At 43.2% G+C, this 17766-nt stretch overlaps 2 protein-coding genes across 2 annotated transcripts in view; one reads left to right on the forward strand and one right to left on the reverse strand.

Annotated features, from left to right (window-relative positions):
• The window catches only part of zfpm1 (zinc finger protein, FOG family member 1), a 169063-nt gene that overhangs the window by 105586 nt on the left and 45711 nt on the right, over window positions 1-17766 (reverse strand). The gene's annotated exons all lie outside the window — the stretch shown is intronic.
• On the forward strand, window positions 692-17724 carry ces3 (carboxylesterase 3). The gene is made up of 13 exons (XM_052062087.1): window positions 692-909; window positions 1858-2059; window positions 2161-2299; window positions 3548-3681; window positions 3933-4086; window positions 5472-5576; window positions 9273-9374; window positions 9461-9601; window positions 9716-9796; window positions 11340-11481; window positions 14362-14511; window positions 15760-15832; window positions 17294-17724. Exons 1-13 carry the CDS (start codon window positions 843-845, stop codon window positions 17475-17477), a joined length of 1674 nt encoding a protein of 557 aa, XP_051918047.1. The 5' UTR covers window positions 692-842; the 3' UTR covers window positions 17478-17724.

The raw sequence follows: 17766 nt of genomic DNA on the forward strand, positions 1-17766 counted from the left end.
CTTTTCAATAGTCACAAAACCTTTGACTGGAACAACAGGGAAATGAACAAGCAAAACACATATCCACAACTGCAAGGATCATTTGAAATATGACATATCAGTCAATATAAACACGGAGTGATGTCTTGTTAACTCGTGAGTGATGCCCTCTAGTGTCTAAATGCTATTACTCATTTAGTGAATGCTATTACTCATTTAGCCACTAGAGGGAAGCAGTACTCTATGAAACATCACTCACCAGTCTACGAGACCTCAGTCAATGCAACACGTGTTCCATTGCGCCCAACCTGCGGGCCAGACGGCACTGATTTTATGACAGGGGCCGAGGGCCGGATGAAATTCGACCGCGGGCCGGATTTGGCCCCCGGGCCGGACTTTGGACATGCCTGCTTTACAAGAAACCGTGCCTTTACTTTGCACTGCAAAGCAACAAGATGGTTTCGTCCCTATCGCAACAAGTGCTTCAGATAGCATAAAAACAAACAAAAAAAGATGCACCCATAGTCGTGGGAGCATTGAATTTCTCTTGTCTAGTCATCATAAAGGATTCTAATGACAGTTTTCAGACTTGAAGTGGTTAAAAAAAGAGGTTTTGTCTTTCGTGACTGCGGTCAGAGTACTGTTTGTTCATTGGAGGTCAAATCAATGGAGAAGCGGTTGTGACGCTAAAGGTTGAATGTGTGTGTGTGTGTGTGTGTGTGTGTGTGTGTGTGTGTGTGTGTGTGTGTGTGTGTGTGTGTGTGTGTGTGTGTGTGTGTGTGAATGTAAGCGGGTCGACAAGAGGACTAGGACAAAAACAAGGCAATCATTCTCAAAGTGCCTGGTTTAGGTTACATTCGGGGATGAAAATAATACTGATCATTTCTTATCTGCTTTGTCCTGTTGCTTTGAAAGCACAGGAAACACAAGGTAAGGTAATTATTATATTTTATTTCAACACGTGGTCAAGGGTAAATTTCATGAAACTGTAAATGTAAAACATCGGCCTTATCATAAGAAACACATAAGCCCGTGGTGTGATTTGTTTCCTATTGAGCGTAAGAACAATAGCAAAACCTCGTACATTGTATGTGATAGGGGGCTACAAATTGTTGTGCTTGTAAAGACAAATGTGTGATTCCTGCTGTGCTTTTGAGGCAAAAATAAAATCTACTACTTATACAAGATACACGTTACCACATTGCAAAGAACCGCCCTGTGAATACTTTTGCCTCAATGAAGTATGTGGCTGATGATAGGGCGGTTAGATTATTGTATAGACAAGGATCAATCAATGAAAGTTGAGTGGAGACTCAGTTAAATAGTTGGCTTGGCTCGAGTGAGTCATGGTCTAAATCTGCGTGGAGGCAGGCTAGAATGGATTTTAATATTTTGCCGCGACAGGCAACTAAAAACAAACGTTTGACGCCATTGTGGGAATCAACAGAGGCTATCTTTAATATCTGGACTGCAAGTCATAGATTTTCAGTGTTGTACAAGTGCCACTGGTAAGCCATGCAGGCTCCCTCTAGTGGTACGTGAGATAATCAATTACAATTTTATGCTCTGCATGTTACAGAACCATAAACGTTTTTAAAATCCAGAACACTTAGTTCCAGTTCCGTTGTATTTAACTTTAGAACACAATGCATTTCAATTTAATATTTAGAACTGTTTGGACTGAAAAATGTAGGTACAAAGTAAAGGCGGACATGATCATGTGGGACAGAAGGGGAACAAAGAAGGAGGGCTAAACTATCAAAGTACTGCATGATGGATGGAAGGATGGAAGGATGGATGGATGCATGAGAAGAGAGACAGAAAGGGCTTTTTAATATATGCATTTAAGACTAGATTAAGTGTCTTTTACTTCTTTAGGGAGGAGCATTGACCCTGTTGTCTCACTGACAAATGGACAAATCAAAGGAGAAATAGTTTCTGTGAAAGGGACAGAAGTCAAAGTGAGGCAGTTCCTGGGAATACCTTTTGCCCAACCTCCAGTGGGGCAGCTCCGACTAGCTGCTCCCAAAGAGGCAGAGCAATGGGAGGGGGTCAGAGATGGCACACGCCAGCCTCCTATGTAAGACCACTCAATCACGAAGGACAAAGAACATGAAAAAAAAATGATCATATTGCAGCTTCCATCTGATTCTCCCTTCTTTTTTTTTTTTAAAATCTCAGGTGTATTCAGGACTCCGATATAATTGTGAATGTTTCCAGAATGATGTCAGTAGAATATACTACTCCGGAACTTTCAGAGGACTGTCTGTATCTGAATGTATACACTCAAGCTGAGGCGAAAAGAGGTGACAAACTGCCGGTAGGTTGAAGAGACTGCACATGTGGTACATTGAGCACATTCCAATTTTCTTGTAATGAGTTGCGAGAAAACAGATTGACATTTTGCTTTTGTTTTCAGGAATTTTCTCTTGTCTGATAAACAATTTGAAACAGTAGCCTACACCTGTTGTTAGAATCCACTCATTTTTTATGTGAGCAAAATTATTATAAGGACATGTGCCCCAAATCTTTTTGCTCGGGTAAGTCCTAGTACATGGATGTCAAACTCATTTTTAGTCACGGGCCACATTATAGTTCCTGGTTCGCTTGGAGGGCCGTTATGACTGTGAAACCATATCAGGAAGTCAAGAACCATTATTCTTGACTTCAACTCTAGTTTAAGTTACTGTCATGAGGGTTTTGGTTACAGGAAAACTTACATGAGCTCTCTTGCATATTAAATATGAGAATTTGAAATGTTGGTTCAAATTTTAGCAACCATCAAAGAAGTCAACATGTTAGATTTGCTTTCGCCGGCCACATCAAATGAAGTGGCGGGGCAGATCTGGCCCCCGGGCCTTCAGTTTGACACCTGTGTCCTAGTACATTGATTAATGCAGCGCAAAATTTCCAAGTTCAGTATTCGTGCTGAGACTGCATTTCTATACTAATTACAGGTGTAACCAATGTAAAAACCAGAGATAGATGTCGAAAAACAGTCAGAGCCATTGCACATATATTAACCCTTTCAGGGACAGCGGTCACTACAGTGGACAGCCTATCATGTTATCAGGTTATAGGTTATCATTAATGGTGCATGAAAGGGTGAATATAGAACCAATAACTATTTGGGACATCAGCAACAACATCCGGAAGGCAAGAGTGAAGGCAATTTACTGTTTGTAGAAGGCCCCATGAAAGGCAATACTGTTCTAAAGCTGGAACAGAAAATGCAAAGTACACATTTTCAAGATCAATAGGAAGCTCAAGCTCAAGTTTTCCCAGCAGTACAATGATAATCATCACAAATTCAACTTTAAAAGTGATGTGGACAGATAAAACAAATATCAGCCTTTATCAAAGCGCAACGTGATGATTGCAGTTAAGGTGAAGCTCTGCTGACATGACACATAAGAGGGATTACATGTTTTGTTCAACGTTCGAAGTAAACTGTTACTGGATTACATTTTCGTATGCCCAAGGGACATTCATCTTCCGATCATCCATCGTATTTATATTTGCCAAATGTAAATAAATAAATAAACAAAGTATGTTCTGGGATTGTCAGGTTATGGTGTGGATCCATGGAGGAGGTCTGGTAATGGGTGCCATCTCTCAGTATGATGGCGCGCCATTGGCTGCATATGAAAATATTGTAGTGGTTATCATTCAGTATCGCCTTGGCATTCTGGGATTCCTGGGGTAAGACACTATTGTTCACCAACTTCAAAGACACTTACTTAAACATAACCATAACATCACTGAAATGTTGTCTCGTACAGTCGTACACATTACACATGGACTGTATTTTTCTGCGGTTAAGTGGTAGACATAAATGTAAAACGAGAAAGCCATGTGATAAAAGAACATTGTAAGTGTTAGTTTTTAATGTGTGCAAGATTTTTTTTTTGTGGTTAAATTAGCTAAATAAAGGCAACACTGCCATCCAACAGCACTGGCGATGAACATCTTCGGGGAAACTGGGGTTTCTTGGATCAGCTGGCTGCTCTGAGATGGGTGCAGGAAAATATTGAGGCCTTTGGTGGTGATCCTCAAGCTGTTACCATCGCTGGCGAATCTGCAGGTGGCATCAGTGCATCTATACTGGTAAAAAAAAATGCAAATCACATATATCTCAGTTCATATATGTGTGTGTATATGTGTACGTGCATGTATACACACACACACACACACATTATATATGTATTAGAGCTGTCAGTTTAGCGCATTTTTATTGGCATTAATTTAAATGTGCAACAAAGTGCATAGGTCCACGCACTTTGTTTTGCCAGCCACGGCAGCGAGGGACTTTTAAAAAGTTGCCAGATTGCTCCACTGACAAGACCAAAGTTACCTGTATCATACAGGTATACGATGTATGCCACTGACGCGATTGTTTCTTGTTTGGAACTATTTTGTGTGGAAGGTTACAGTGTTCCGTGTCCATATAAATAGAGCGGGTGGAGCTTCTCTCTGTTCGGCTGACAGTGACAGTGCGCTACAGTGGTAGTGACCTAGAGAAAATATAACGTCACCAGTGTTGTCATCAAACCAAGTGTAGTCATCCGAAATGATGTCTACACAAAACCGTAGAGAGACCTCCGCGCAAGAAGGACCAACAGAATCAACATAGCCTGACTGCTGTGTTCAAAGCAAACTTGAGAAAAACGAAGTATGCAACCATGGTTTAAATCTACTATAGGCGGAATTCTAGTTTACCTCAGATGTGCACTTTACAATGTTATATTGCTCTGTTTTGATACCATAAAAAGACCTGTTGAAGCAGGCTGTTGTGTGACAAAATATTTTTTTCACTGTTGTTGATGGACAGTAGTATTGTGTGAGAGAGAGCTCCAAGTGAGAAATGTTCACGTAAATTCATTCATTCATTCATTCATTCATCTTCCGAACCGCTCAATCCTCACTAGGGTCGCGGGGGGTGCTGGAGCCTATCCCAGCCGTCTTCGGGCAGTAGGCGGGGGACACCCTGAATCGGTTGCCAGCCAATCGCAGGGCACACAGAGACGAACAACCATTCGCACTCACACTCACACCTAGGGACAATTTAGAGTGTTCAATCAGCCTGCCACGCATGTTTTTGGAATGTGGGAGGAAACCGGAGCACCCGGAGAAAACCCACACAGACCCGGGGAGAACATGCAAACTCCACACAGGGAGGCCGGAGCTGGAATCGAACCCGGTACCTCTGCACTGTGAAGCCGACGTGCTAACCACTGGGCTACCGGGCCGCCCAGTTCACGTAAAATTGAAAATCGAAATTGTTATTTCAGTAAATATTTGCATTTTGCACATAGAAAACTGATTCATGATTCCATTTTGATGAGAGCTTTAAAATGGGGAAAAATAGGACAAAAAATGTAAAAAGAAATTCAGAAACGATTCAGAAGCATATTGTATGTCTGTCCAAATATTTTTATGTACTGTACTATTTATGGTCATTGATTTGTATCCAATATGTTGTATTTCCTCAGACGTTGTCTCCGCAAGCTAAAGGATTGTTCCAAAAGGCAATTTTTCAAAGTGGAGTCGCAACAGTTGGAAACTACATAAGCAACCGTTCATTGGGACTTGTCAAGGTATAGGCCCGAAATCAGTTAAAATTAACTTTTGAATGGGGCGTCATTGACTCAATATATAAGATCTTGTTTTGATAAGCATTGGATTGAGCGTTTTAAACATGCTGCAGACCAAAAGTATGAACATTTGTATAACCTGCTTCAATCATAATCATGTTCAGGATGACACTGTTGGCATGTTTGATCACGCAGCCACCTCTTGCTCGCATGCCCACTGAAGCCATTTATGTATTGGGTCACTTTCACCTGATTCAGTTTATTTTGTTTATTGACACGTACGTATACATTTGAATGCAGGCCTACGGGGTACGCAAACCAGCGTAAACTGTCAGCTGGTCTCAAGCCTGGGTAAATGCATCCGGCTTAAAACTTTGTTAAAAAAAATATGAGTGTTCATCCTAAGAAATGCATACCAGATCAGTCGTGGCCTAAGTTAAGAACAACGGCATCAGCGAGGTTAACCCTTGAGGACGGCAGTGGAAATTCAGCTGCTGTGGATCGAAGACCAAGGAGAGGTGGATAGCGAGTTCAAAGGCAGAAAAAGAAGAAGAAAATACAGACCACAGATCTGAAAGTGGTGTCTTTGGTTGTTGGGACTATGGCGGGACAAGCTCGGGGTTTGGTTGACAGACGATGATTAAGAGAAAGGTAGATTGTGTGTCCAGAGACCAGGTGGACAGGCAGCAAATGTAGAAGCTAAGCGGGAGGGTTCCAATTATTTTACCATGGTGTGGATGGGAAGAGAAATGGAGTAGAGGTTCTTTTCAAGCAAGAGTTAGTAAAGAATGTGATCGAGTAATGAGGCGGAACCTTGAACTCGAGGGTGTTACGTTTAATGTAATTAGTGGTTATGCTCCACAGATATGGCGTGAACAAGAAGCGAAGGAAATTTCTGGAAGAAGCTAGATGAAGTAGTTCTGAGCATCTAAGCTGAACAGAGACTCTAGATTGGTGCAGATTTTGATGGACATGTTGGGAAAGGAAACAGGGGTGACGAAGGAGTCAATATGGTAGCAAGGAGAGGAACTTGGAGGCACAGATGGTGATAGACTGTGTCGAGCAGTTTCTTCCAGAAGAGGCACTGGACATAGGGTGCCCTACAAAAGGAGAGGTAAAAGCACGCAGGTTATTACATCTTGTGCAGACAATGTCATCTGAAGGAGGTTAATAACTGTAAGGTGGTAAGAATTCGACTTCAACGGACAGTTAGGACGGCGGAAAAAATCGTTGGCACCGCCCTACCCACTCTTGAGGACTTGCACACTGCAAGAATCAAGACAAGGGCACGGAAAATCCTCCTGGATCCCCCGCACCCTGCCCACCACCTTTTTCAGCCACTCCCCTCAGGCAGACGCTACAGATCCATGCGCACCAAATCCAGTAGACACTTAAACAGCTTCTTCCCTTTAGCCATTAACTCCTTAAACAGTCACTGACGTAGTCACTCTTCTTGTACTACAAAACGGTACTACAAAACTACTGGTTACTCTAAAATGGTTCAATGATTTTGTTGTTTACGATGATACTAGTGCAGCGTGTTATACCGGAGACAAATTCCTTGTGTGTTGTACATACTTGGCCAATAAAGATGATTCTGATTCTGAATCTGATTCTGATTCTGAAAGTAGTAAGAAAGTTTGAAAGAAATGACTCGGCACACAGGGAAAATTGTCTTCATTATCGGCGGGAGGGATGTCTGAGGGCGAACGACGGTTGTTGCCCCGGTAATCACGCTCAGAGTTCCCTGTCCACCAGTTTGAACTGTTATTGTTACATATGCAAAATCTAAGAAAAACACTGCCCCCGATACAGTATTTACATACCACGCTCCCGGTCCGGCCCCTCAGTAGTGATTGGTTACCTTTGGTTTCAGCTTTGAGCCACGGGTACGTTGACGCTTTTCTGTCTGGTCTACAATGAATCAACAAGTTGCAGACTTCACAGATGACAAATGTCCGCCTGAGCGCGACAGCCGTTCCCAAATCGCCTTTTGTTGTTCAACAACGCTTTGTTCCTGAATTGTTTATTCCCACTTTGTGACCGAGTCTAACCTTCTTCCCTCTATTCGCCCCCTTGCTTTGACTTGATAATTGTGGACTTCAAAAGCCCTCCGCCCAGACGGCCGACGCCTTAGCGCACAGGCATTTGGGGGCACTGGATACGCACCCAAACGTCTGGATGTGCCCAAATTAAGTGAAACTTTAAACGTGATACAATTTTGCTCGTAGATTTCTCTATCAGAAAGGCAGAAAGGTTTGAAAAATGGAAAGGTAGTTGGTCCTGGTAACATACCTGCTGAGGTATGGAAGCATCACAGAGAGGTGGCTCTGTAGTTTTTGCCCAGGTGATGTAATAGAATTGTCAAGGGTGAGAAGATGCCTTACGGATGTGGGTGGGGGGGCGGTTGTGCCCATTTTTAGGGCGATATGCAGAGTTGCGGGATCTATAGAGCAAATAAGTTGATGAGCCAAACAAGGAAGTGATAGGAAAGAGTAGTGGAAGCTCAACTCGGGACAGAAGTAAGAATTTGTGAGCAACAGTATGGGAAAATACATTATTGGCCTTGAGGGTGTTAATGAAGAAGTACAGAGTAGATCAGCTCTAAGCCCCTTTCTCTTTGCAATAGGGATGATAGCCTGGCATCCTCATGGACGGTGACGTTTGCAGGTGACATTGTAACCTGCCGTCTAAGGAGGGAGGAGGTTTAGGAAGGTAGACACATGCACTGGAAACGAGAGGGATGAATATTAACCGAAGTAAGACAAATGCAAGCAGTATGTGAATGAGACGAGGGGAGGGGGGAAAGTTATGCTACAGGGAGAATAGCCAACAAGTGGAGATGACTTTAAGTACTTCATGGTCAACAGTCCAAAGCAATGGTGACGGGGGGCAAGGAGGTGAGAGGTGAAGGAATCGATGGATGAAACTGTCAGGTGTGTCATGTCATAGAAGAGTCTCTGGGATAAAGGGGAATATTTATAAAACTGTGGTGTGGCCAGCCGTAATCAATCGATCAATCAATCAAACTTTTATTTATAGGGCACCTTTTACACTTAAAAAAAAAACAAAGTGCTTCACAAAACAAATGTTGCAACACAAACAAATTTCTTCCATCGCACCCGCGGTCGGTGGACTGCCAAGGCTTCTTCTTATCTTATTCTTATTCATCCCATGGCCTAAGAGGCCGTCGGGGTGCCATGGTGGAGGTCTGGGCAGTCAGGGATCTCCAGCACTCTCGGTCCTTAGCTGTTCGTAGCAGGGTCTGGAAGCTGCAGTTAGTCCATTCCTTAATGTTGTCCATCCAGCACTTTCTCTGTCTGCCCCTTCTCCGTTTCCCTTCCACTGTCCCCTGTAGGATGGTTTTGGATAGCGAGGTATGCCTTGTAACGTGGCCATACCAGGCCATTTTGCGACGTTTTACCGTTGACAGTACGGGGTCCTGTTCTCCAGCGAGGGTGGTGACTAGCTGTCTGACATAGTCATTTGTCCGGTGTTCTCTATAAGATATATGGAGCATCCTTCTGTAGCTCTTGTTCTCAAAGGACTGAATCCTGCGTTCCGTGTCTGCTGTGAGTGTCCAACTCTCACAGCCGTATAGTAAGGTGGAGAGTACCAAGGACTTGTACAGCCAAGGCAAAGCTGAGCAAAGAGACTGGACTAGAGAAGAAGTTAAATTCACTGTTTCCTTTCAATCAGATTGTAGCCAACCTGACTGGGTGTGATGACAGTACATCGCAGGAACTGGTTGAGTGCTTGAGAAGAAAGAGCAAAGAAGATTTAGTTGCTGCAACTAAAAAGGTACATGGAATGCATTCAGTATGCAAAAGCAAAAGTTGAGTGGCCTGGATTTATTGTTTACTTATTTTTTTAAATGTTGTTTTTAGATGAAAATTTATCTGGGAGGCGTAGTAGATGGCGTCTTTCTGACTGATACTGCAGAGGAACTTCTAAAGAGAAAAGAAGTAATGACTGTTCCGGTTTTGATGGGAATAACCAACCATGAGTTTGGGTGGATTCTGCCTCAGGTAATTAAATTCTAAACATCAGAATATACTGCAAGTGTACTCGATTTTAAGTGCATTTGTCATAATACTGATCATAAATAAATCATTTGTACACACTGTTAATATGGTTTTCAGAGTTTTGCTCCTCCTGGTTGGGAGAAAGGAATGACCAGAGGGTCTGTGCTGGCAATGCTGAACATGTTCAACCCTGGAGGGGTGAGCTTCATGAAATTTGCTATGAAAATTATGATGACAAAAAGGGACATTTTTCTGGGACTCATTCTTGAACAGTTCTTACAAAGCTTTTCTTCCTCAAAATGATGTTTTAAATCCTTATGAAGAACACCCAATGATTTATTGAGCAATTCTGAGCATTGTATTTAATGGTTAAGCAAATGATGTTAGGAGACTTCACAGTGCAGAGGTGCAGGGTTCAATTCCAGCACCGACCAGAAAATGGATGGATGGATGGATGGATGGATGGATAAACACACACACACACACACACACACACACACACACACACATACTCCTTTCGTTCTCATATTTACCTGTTCTGTTTGTGTTGTTCTAATGAGCAGCCAAGGCAATCTGCTTCTTCCTTGACAATCACAGCATGTTGTTTATGATTCAATATAAAAAAAATAATCATCATCATAATCATAATGCAGGGCGGCCCGGTAGTCCAGTGGTTAGCACGTCGGCTTCACAGTGCAGAGGTACCGGGTTCGATTCCAGCTCCGGCCTCCCTGTGTGGAGTTTGCATGTTCTCCCCGGGCCTGCGTGGGTTTTCTCCGGGTGCTCCGGTTTCCTCCCACATTCCAAAAACATGCATGGCAGGCTGATTGAACACTCTAAATTGTCCCTAGGTGTGATTGTGAGTGCAAATGGTTGTTCGTTTCTGTGTGCCCTGCGATTGGCTGGCAACCGATTCAGGGTGTCGCCCGCCTACTGCCCGAAGTCAGCTGGGATAGGCTCCAGCATCCCCCGCGACCCTAGTGAGGATCAAGCGGCTTGGAAGAAGAATGAATGAATGAATAATCATAATGCAGTACAGTATGTGCACAGGCTCAAAATATGGTTTCCTGACAAGAAGATGAGGCAATAATTTGTTAGATGTGCAAGGGTTAATTGCCAGGTCCGCAGGTGTGAGTCATCAACTGTCATATGTTTGTCCACCTCAGTCGTGTTCGGATCCATCACTCAGTGAGTGGTGGGGCCTTGGTGGTGATGTTGAGATTACTGCTTGTTCCGACGGCTTTAACTTAATTCTGGGTCTTGATAAAACAGCTGTGGTTACCTCAATGAAAGGCTCACAGTCAACCTTTTCATCTGATGCGATCGGATGGAGGGATACCTGGAAAACAAATCTCCACACATAGCTCAAGTAGGCGGCAGTAAAATACCATCCTATGGCCCACAATTGTCCCTTGGCTGTGAGTTTCAGACCCCTGGTTTAGCTTTATGTCTGCCATCGTCAACAGTGGCTCATAGCACTTGTAGAAGTGGCATATCAACTTCAGAACCCCTTTGAATACAGAATTGAAAAAAGCCTTACTGTGCAACTAAAAGAGGATGTTTTTTTTTTGTTGTTGTGTTTTTGTATTGATTTTTGGGAGGGGGAGGGGTATCGTTTTTGTTTTATTTGAATCGACTTTACTGTACACGAATATTAAGATACCACGATCTTCCTGTTCCATATTATAAATTGAAAACATCAATTTAAACTCTAATGGGCCGACCATTATTTTTGGCTTAGGCGTCCTTAGCCAACGATCTTATTGTGGATGAATACCTGAAAACGGCCCAAACTCCACATGCCATCAGAGACGGATTCACTGAACTCATAGGAGACCTCCTGATGACGCTACCTGTTGTCAAAGTGGCAGACTACCTCACAGGTCAGAAATGTATTTATTTATATGTATACATGTATATATCACTTGCGGATCTCACCTGCACATGCGTGACAATCATGCTTTTCAAAAAAATGGCAAGTGGTCATTGAAATTTATTATGCCTGTGCTAAGTGTATACCTAACTACACGTTAAAGCTTGCAGGCATGTACGCCTTAAGTGAGAAAAGAGCACTTTCTGCCCTGTTTAACTGCTCCAATGGAATTTACAGGTTTGAAGCTTGGGAACAAAAACACCACTGCAAACCTCTAATAAGTTCACCCAAAGACAGAAAGAAGAAATGCGGTTGCAACCTCTTTTCATTTTTCACAATTTCCCAACAGAAAAGAAAGATACAGACGGCTGTAAAAGATAGACTAAAGTTGTAAATTTCCCGAGCAGATTTATTTTGTCAATATCTTGTGAATGAGGGATCAGACAGAGGCAAAGTATGGTAAGCAACGAGCGGACAGCAAGTCTAATGGAAAGCCAGAACGTGAAATTATTTTCAAGTCACTGTCACCTTTTAAATCCTGAAACATTTCCACATTGTGTGAATTGGCGATCGATTCCCTTAGTCACAGGTGTCAAACTCAAGGCTCGGGGCCAGGTGTGGCCTGGCACATCAATTTATGTACCCCGCCAAAGCAAATTATGTGCATCCACTTCATATTTTCTGCTGAAATACCAAAATTGCAAACTGTCTTCACTTTTAAAAATGTTGAGATCATTGCAAGCATTTTTATTCCCAATCCCACTTTTTAAAATAAATGTAATAATATTTGAACAAAAAAATGTTTATATTGGGGTGGCCCGGTAGTCCAGTGGTTAGCACGTCGGCTTCACAGTGCAGAGGTACCGGGTTCGATTCCAGCTCCGGCCTCCCTGTGTGGAGTTTGCGTGTTCTCCCCGGGCCTGCGTGGGTTTTCTCCGGGTGCTCCGGTTTCCTCCCACATTCCAAAAACATGCGTGGCAGGCTGATTGAACACTCTAAATTGTCCCTAGGTGTGAGTGTGAGTGCGTATGGTTGTTCGTTTCTGTGTGCCCTGCGATTGGTTGGCAACCGATTCAGGGTGTCCCCCACCTACTGCCCGAAGATAGCTGGGATAGGCTCCAGCACCCCCCCCCCCCCCGCGACCCTAGTGAGGATCGAGCGGCTCGGAAGATGAATGAATGAATGAATGAATGAATGAATATTTATATTGGCCTCTGATTTAAAAACTAGTTTTTCACCAATTTGTCGTGTAGCCCACAGGTAATATGAGACGGTTCTACATCAATTTGGGTTCATAGTTGTAACGGCCCTCCGTAGGAAATCATAGCTATGATGTGGCCCATGACAAAAATGACTTTGACACCCTTGCTAAACGTTTCATTGTCTTCAGATCACTTCATTCACATTGGTTATGTGGTCAAAACAACACTTCCGTTCATGCTATTTGTGGTTTACTAGCAGCGTTGGGAGCAATGCATTACAAAACTAGTGATTTACTGAGGCATTACATTTGTCAGCAAAGAAGCGATGCAACATAGAATACTATAGGAAACTAAAGTGTGCGACAAAGACATTGTGTTATGTTCTATTATCCCCATGCACTAGGGACAAGCACCGCAGCCATTGATTTAGAGCTTTCTTCCAGCCCTTGACCCATCACTAAGGAAAGGTCCTACCTGTCTCTTCCCCAGTGTAACTACTTGGTCCCGGTACAATACACATACTGAGCCAAATGTCATGAAACACTTCACTACCGGGAAGCTTCATAATGGTGTCCCAGCAGAAAGTGGCCATTGTACTGCATACGAAATGACACAGGCTGTGTGTGTATTTTCCGGTGGTTGAAATGGTCCAAGACACAGCTTTATTTGTTGTTTTCCACTATTTATGAATACCGTTTGGTAAAAAATCCCATTCCCCACAATGCACCCGTGGCCCAAAACCTTCAAGTCATTTATAATTAATTTTCAGACACAGTGCTACTTTTGGGGTTCAGGGGTCACTCCTTAAGACGTTCTATAACTCGGTGGTGGCCTCGGCCATCCATTATGGCATTGTCTGCTGGTCAGGCAGCATCTCAGCCCGGGACAGAAAGAGACTGGAGCGACTGGTCAGGAAGGCCAGTTCTGTCCTGGGTTGCTCCCTTGACACTCTGGAGGAGGTGGGCAACAGAAGGATGCTAACTAAGCTAAAAGCTATGATGGCCAGTCCCTCCCACCCCCTCCAGCCCGCCCTGACAGCACTTGGTAGCTCCTTCAGCCAGAGACTGTTACACCCGCGCTGCAAGAAGGAGAGATACCGACGCTCGTTCCTACCGACTGCTGTCAGGCTGATGAATAAAAAATAACAATCATAATAATAATAATAATTAAATGATGTGAAGGAAAATTGTAAATAGTACTGCGATTTATCCATTTGTGTTCATATTGTATTTAATTGAAAGATGTTTGTTGGTTTTTTTTCTCTTTCTCCTTTCTTCTTTCTACATACATTCTTGCTGCTGGAGGCTGTAAATTTCCCCAGTGTGGGACGAATAAAGGATATCTTATCTTATCTTATCTTATCTATAATTTGTTTTGAACCTCATCCAGTTTGATGAAAAGTAACCCCATTGAGGCGCCAAGCAAAATTGCACCAGGCAAAATTTATAGTATGCCTTTATCTGTAACCATTTTCAAGCTACAACCTTTTGAAACAGTGATATAAAAACAGAATATTTTGTTGAAAAAAAAATTCTGGCGCCTAAAGGGTTAAGATAAGATATTTCAGGCCTGCCTCTTATATACTGTAAACAAGTGATGACAAACACCAACGACACAGTTGTTAAGTTGCATCCTTTAATTAACCTTGTCCGAACATCAGCTGTATTGAAATTGTCTTTTATGTTTAGATGCGGGCAATCCAGTGTACATGTATGAATTTGGATATCGTGCTGCCATGCACAAAAGCTCCAGACCCACTTTCGTGAAGGCAGATCATGGTGACGATGTCGGCTTTGTGTTTGGTGGATGTTTCTGGAGTGGAATGGTAAAAATGATTGGTATGTTGCACATTATATACAACCTTGAATTCATATAATACTATAAAACAGGGGTGTCCAAGTCCGGTCCTTAAGATCCCCTATCCAGCCTCTTTTAGATGTCTCTCTTCTCCTAAATAGTTGGAGGAGAAACACTTTTAAAACAGACTGCTCTGTGTAGAGTGGGCGGCCCGGTAGTCCAGTGGTTAGCACGTCGGCTTCACAGTGCAGAGGTACCGGGTTCGATTCCAGCTCCGGCCTCCCTGTGTGGAGTTTGCATGTTCTCCCCGGGCCTGCGTGGGTTTTCTCCGGGTGCTCCGGTTTCCTCCCACATTCCAAAAACATGCGTGGCAGGCTGATTGAACACTCTAAAATTGTCCCTAGGTGTGAGTGTGAGCGTGGATCGTTGTTCGTCTCTGTGTGCCCTGTGATTGGCTGGCAACCGATTCAGGGTGTCCCCCGCCTACTGCCCGGAGACAACTGGGATGGGCTCCAGCACCCCCCGCGACCCTAGTGAGGATCAAGCGGTGTGGAAGATGAATGAATGAATGTATACACCCAAGGCGGCCCGGTAGTCCAGTGGTTAGCACGTCGGCTTCACAGTGCAGAGGTACCGGGTTCGATTCCAGCTCCGGCCTCCCTGTGTGGAGTTTGCATGTTCTCCCCGGGCCTGCGTGGGTTTTCTCCGGGTGCTCCGGTTTCCTCCCACATTCCAAAAACATGCGTGGCAGGCTGATTGAGCACTCTAAATTGTCCCTAGGTGTGAGTGTGAGTGCGAATGGTTGTTCGTCTCTGTGTGCCCTGCGATTGGCTGGCAACCGATTCAGGGTGTCCCCCGCCTGCTGCCCGAAGACAGCTGGGGTAGGCTCCAGCACCCCCGCGACCCTAGTGAGGATCAAGCGGTTCGGAAGATGAATGAATGAATGAATGCTCTGTGTAGAACCACACTTTCAATGAATGAAGTAATTGTTCGGAGGTGCTGTTGATGCCGAAAATAACATTTACTTCTCACATGCACCCACAAACCTCTCACAGTCTCTTACCCTTTTAGTATGCGGGTGGTGGGGGTAGTTGCTGTGAGAAAGTTGTTGTTGTTTTTTTTGTGAGTGATGGTTATTTTGGTGTATGTGACATGTTTTTGCATGTGAGAGGATTTTGTGATGAGTGTAATAATTTTTGGGGGTGGAGAATGTGAGAGGTAAATGTTATGTTTGGCTCATTGCATCGTTGTCCATATGACTTATCTGATTCCCTTGGATGTATTTTCAGGAAATATGACCACAGAGGATGAACAACATTGTTTAACGATAATGAAATACTGGGCCAATTTTGTCCGTGCTGGGTAAGTAAGAATGACATAAAGCAAAATAGCTTTCCATTTATGTATTTATTGATCACGCTTTATCCTCATGGTAACAATTTCTTGGGGGTGTGTATCTATGACCGCTTGAACATCCAAACAGAGAAAAGAAACACCAGCAGTCTCAAGAGAAACATGAACACTAAAGTGATAGACAGGAGTACATGCCAGAAATTTTTCAATGGGGTGGAAGTGTGACGCAATTCACTGAAGACAGCATGTGTCTCATATCTCTCTGTAACTGAGTCATTGTTTATAATAACTTGTACCGTCGGGGTTTCATGAAATAAAATGTACAAATACACGTATACAGAACCTTGCCCAACACATTCATAACACAAGAAGGAAAAACAGTCATTTTAATTTCCTACTTCATACCATTTTCTTTGCTGTTGCTTTGCTTTTGTGTACTATTTCATAGTTTACTTCTGGCTCAGGCGGCCCCGGTAGTCCAGTGGTTAGCACGTCGGCTTCACAGTGCAGAGGTACCGGGTTCGATTCCAGCTCCGGCCTCCCTGTGTGGAGTTTGCATGTTCTCCCCGGGCCTGCGTGGGTTTTCTCCGGGTGCTCCGGTTTCCTCCCACATTCCAAAAACATGCATGGCAGGCTGATTGGACGCTCTAAATTGTCTCTAGGTGTGAGTGTGAGTGCGAATGGTTGTTCGTCTCTGTGCCCTGCGATTGGCTGGCAACCGATTCAGGGTGTCCCCCGCCTGCTGCCCGAAGACAGCCGCGACCCTAGTGAGGATCAAGCGGTTCGGAAAATGGATGAATGGACTTCTGGATCATGTATTCATTCGTTAGCTATCAGCCAAATAGAGTCATCGATTGTCACCGACAGCCAATGACATTTGGCATATTGCGATCAATGGTTTGTTCATTCAAATCATATCTGAAGAGAACAATGACATAAATATCTTGTAATTCTTCACAAGTCTAAATGTTGCTTTTTATATACCGATACACTGGCAAGATTGGTATATGTGTGCATTTTATTTCATGAGAGCTGACTCTGGTCGGTGTGATAAACCCTGACTTTTCCGCCATGTTGTTGTGAAAGTAATGATTTTGAATGGCGTTGACTGTAACAATCAAATGTTCTTTAGTGAATACAGATTCAGTTACAGTTTGCAGAAAAATCCATTTTAAATATACAATTAATATAAATGTTTTGCGGCAGAGTGACAAGGGATCTAACAAACTGCGCTTGCGTGAAAATGGCAGGCCGCCCCTAGTGATGAACAAGATTTGTAATTTATAGGATCAAGACACTTGTTTTTTTTTCATTAACCACTTAAGTATTGTCTAACCCCCAAGAGCAGAATCATTTATCATCAAACCTTGTGACATACATACATACATACATACACACATACACACACACATTGATACATACATAATACGTTGACTATTGCAATGATGGCCTTTTTATGTTTCTCCTTAGTTCACCCAATGGGCCAGGCCTGGTCGCTTGGCCTCAGTATGACAGGCAGAAGCAGGAGTACATGGAGCTTGATGTAAAACAAACTGTTAGACAAAAACTGAAGAAGGATAGAGTCCATTTTGCAACGGTAATTCTCCCTCAGAAAGTGGAAATGTTAGGTGCAATAACCATATCTGGAAACTGAACTCTAAAAATGGTTGCTTTGTGTCTATTGCTACTCCTTCAAGGATGGAGATTGTTTTATACCTCTGCTGCAAATGAGTGGCATGACCCCTTGTAACCTTTGAATAATGATTACTGTACTAGAGTATGTTCAAGTATGTACAAAATAACATGGGCTGGCTATTCACCTGATGTACAGTATATTTCATAATAATTGATGTAATCAGTGGAAATCATTCTCTGCTAATAAATACAAGTGCTATGACACATTTGAAGGCTTAAATGCCTTTGTGAACTATCTTTGGTGTTGT

Source organism: Hippocampus zosterae, chromosome 3 (assembly GCF_025434085.1).
Source record: "Hippocampus zosterae strain Florida chromosome 3, ASM2543408v3, whole genome shotgun sequence".
NCBI classification, from domain to species: Eukaryota; Metazoa; Chordata; class Actinopteri; order Syngnathiformes; family Syngnathidae; genus Hippocampus; species Hippocampus zosterae.

Coding starts and splice junctions, on each gene's coding strand:
- ces3 (XM_052062087.1), top strand. CDS start 843: ATGAAAATAATACTGATCATTTCTTATCTGCTTTGTCCTGTTGCTTTG. Junction 2,300..3,547: donor AAAGAGGTGACAAACTGCCG/GTAGGTTGAAGA, acceptor TGGGATTGTCAG/GTTATGGTGTGGATCCATGG. Junction 14,512..15,759: donor TGGAATGGTAAAAATGATTG/GTATGTTGCACA, acceptor ATGTATTTTCAG/GAAATATGACCACAGAGGAT.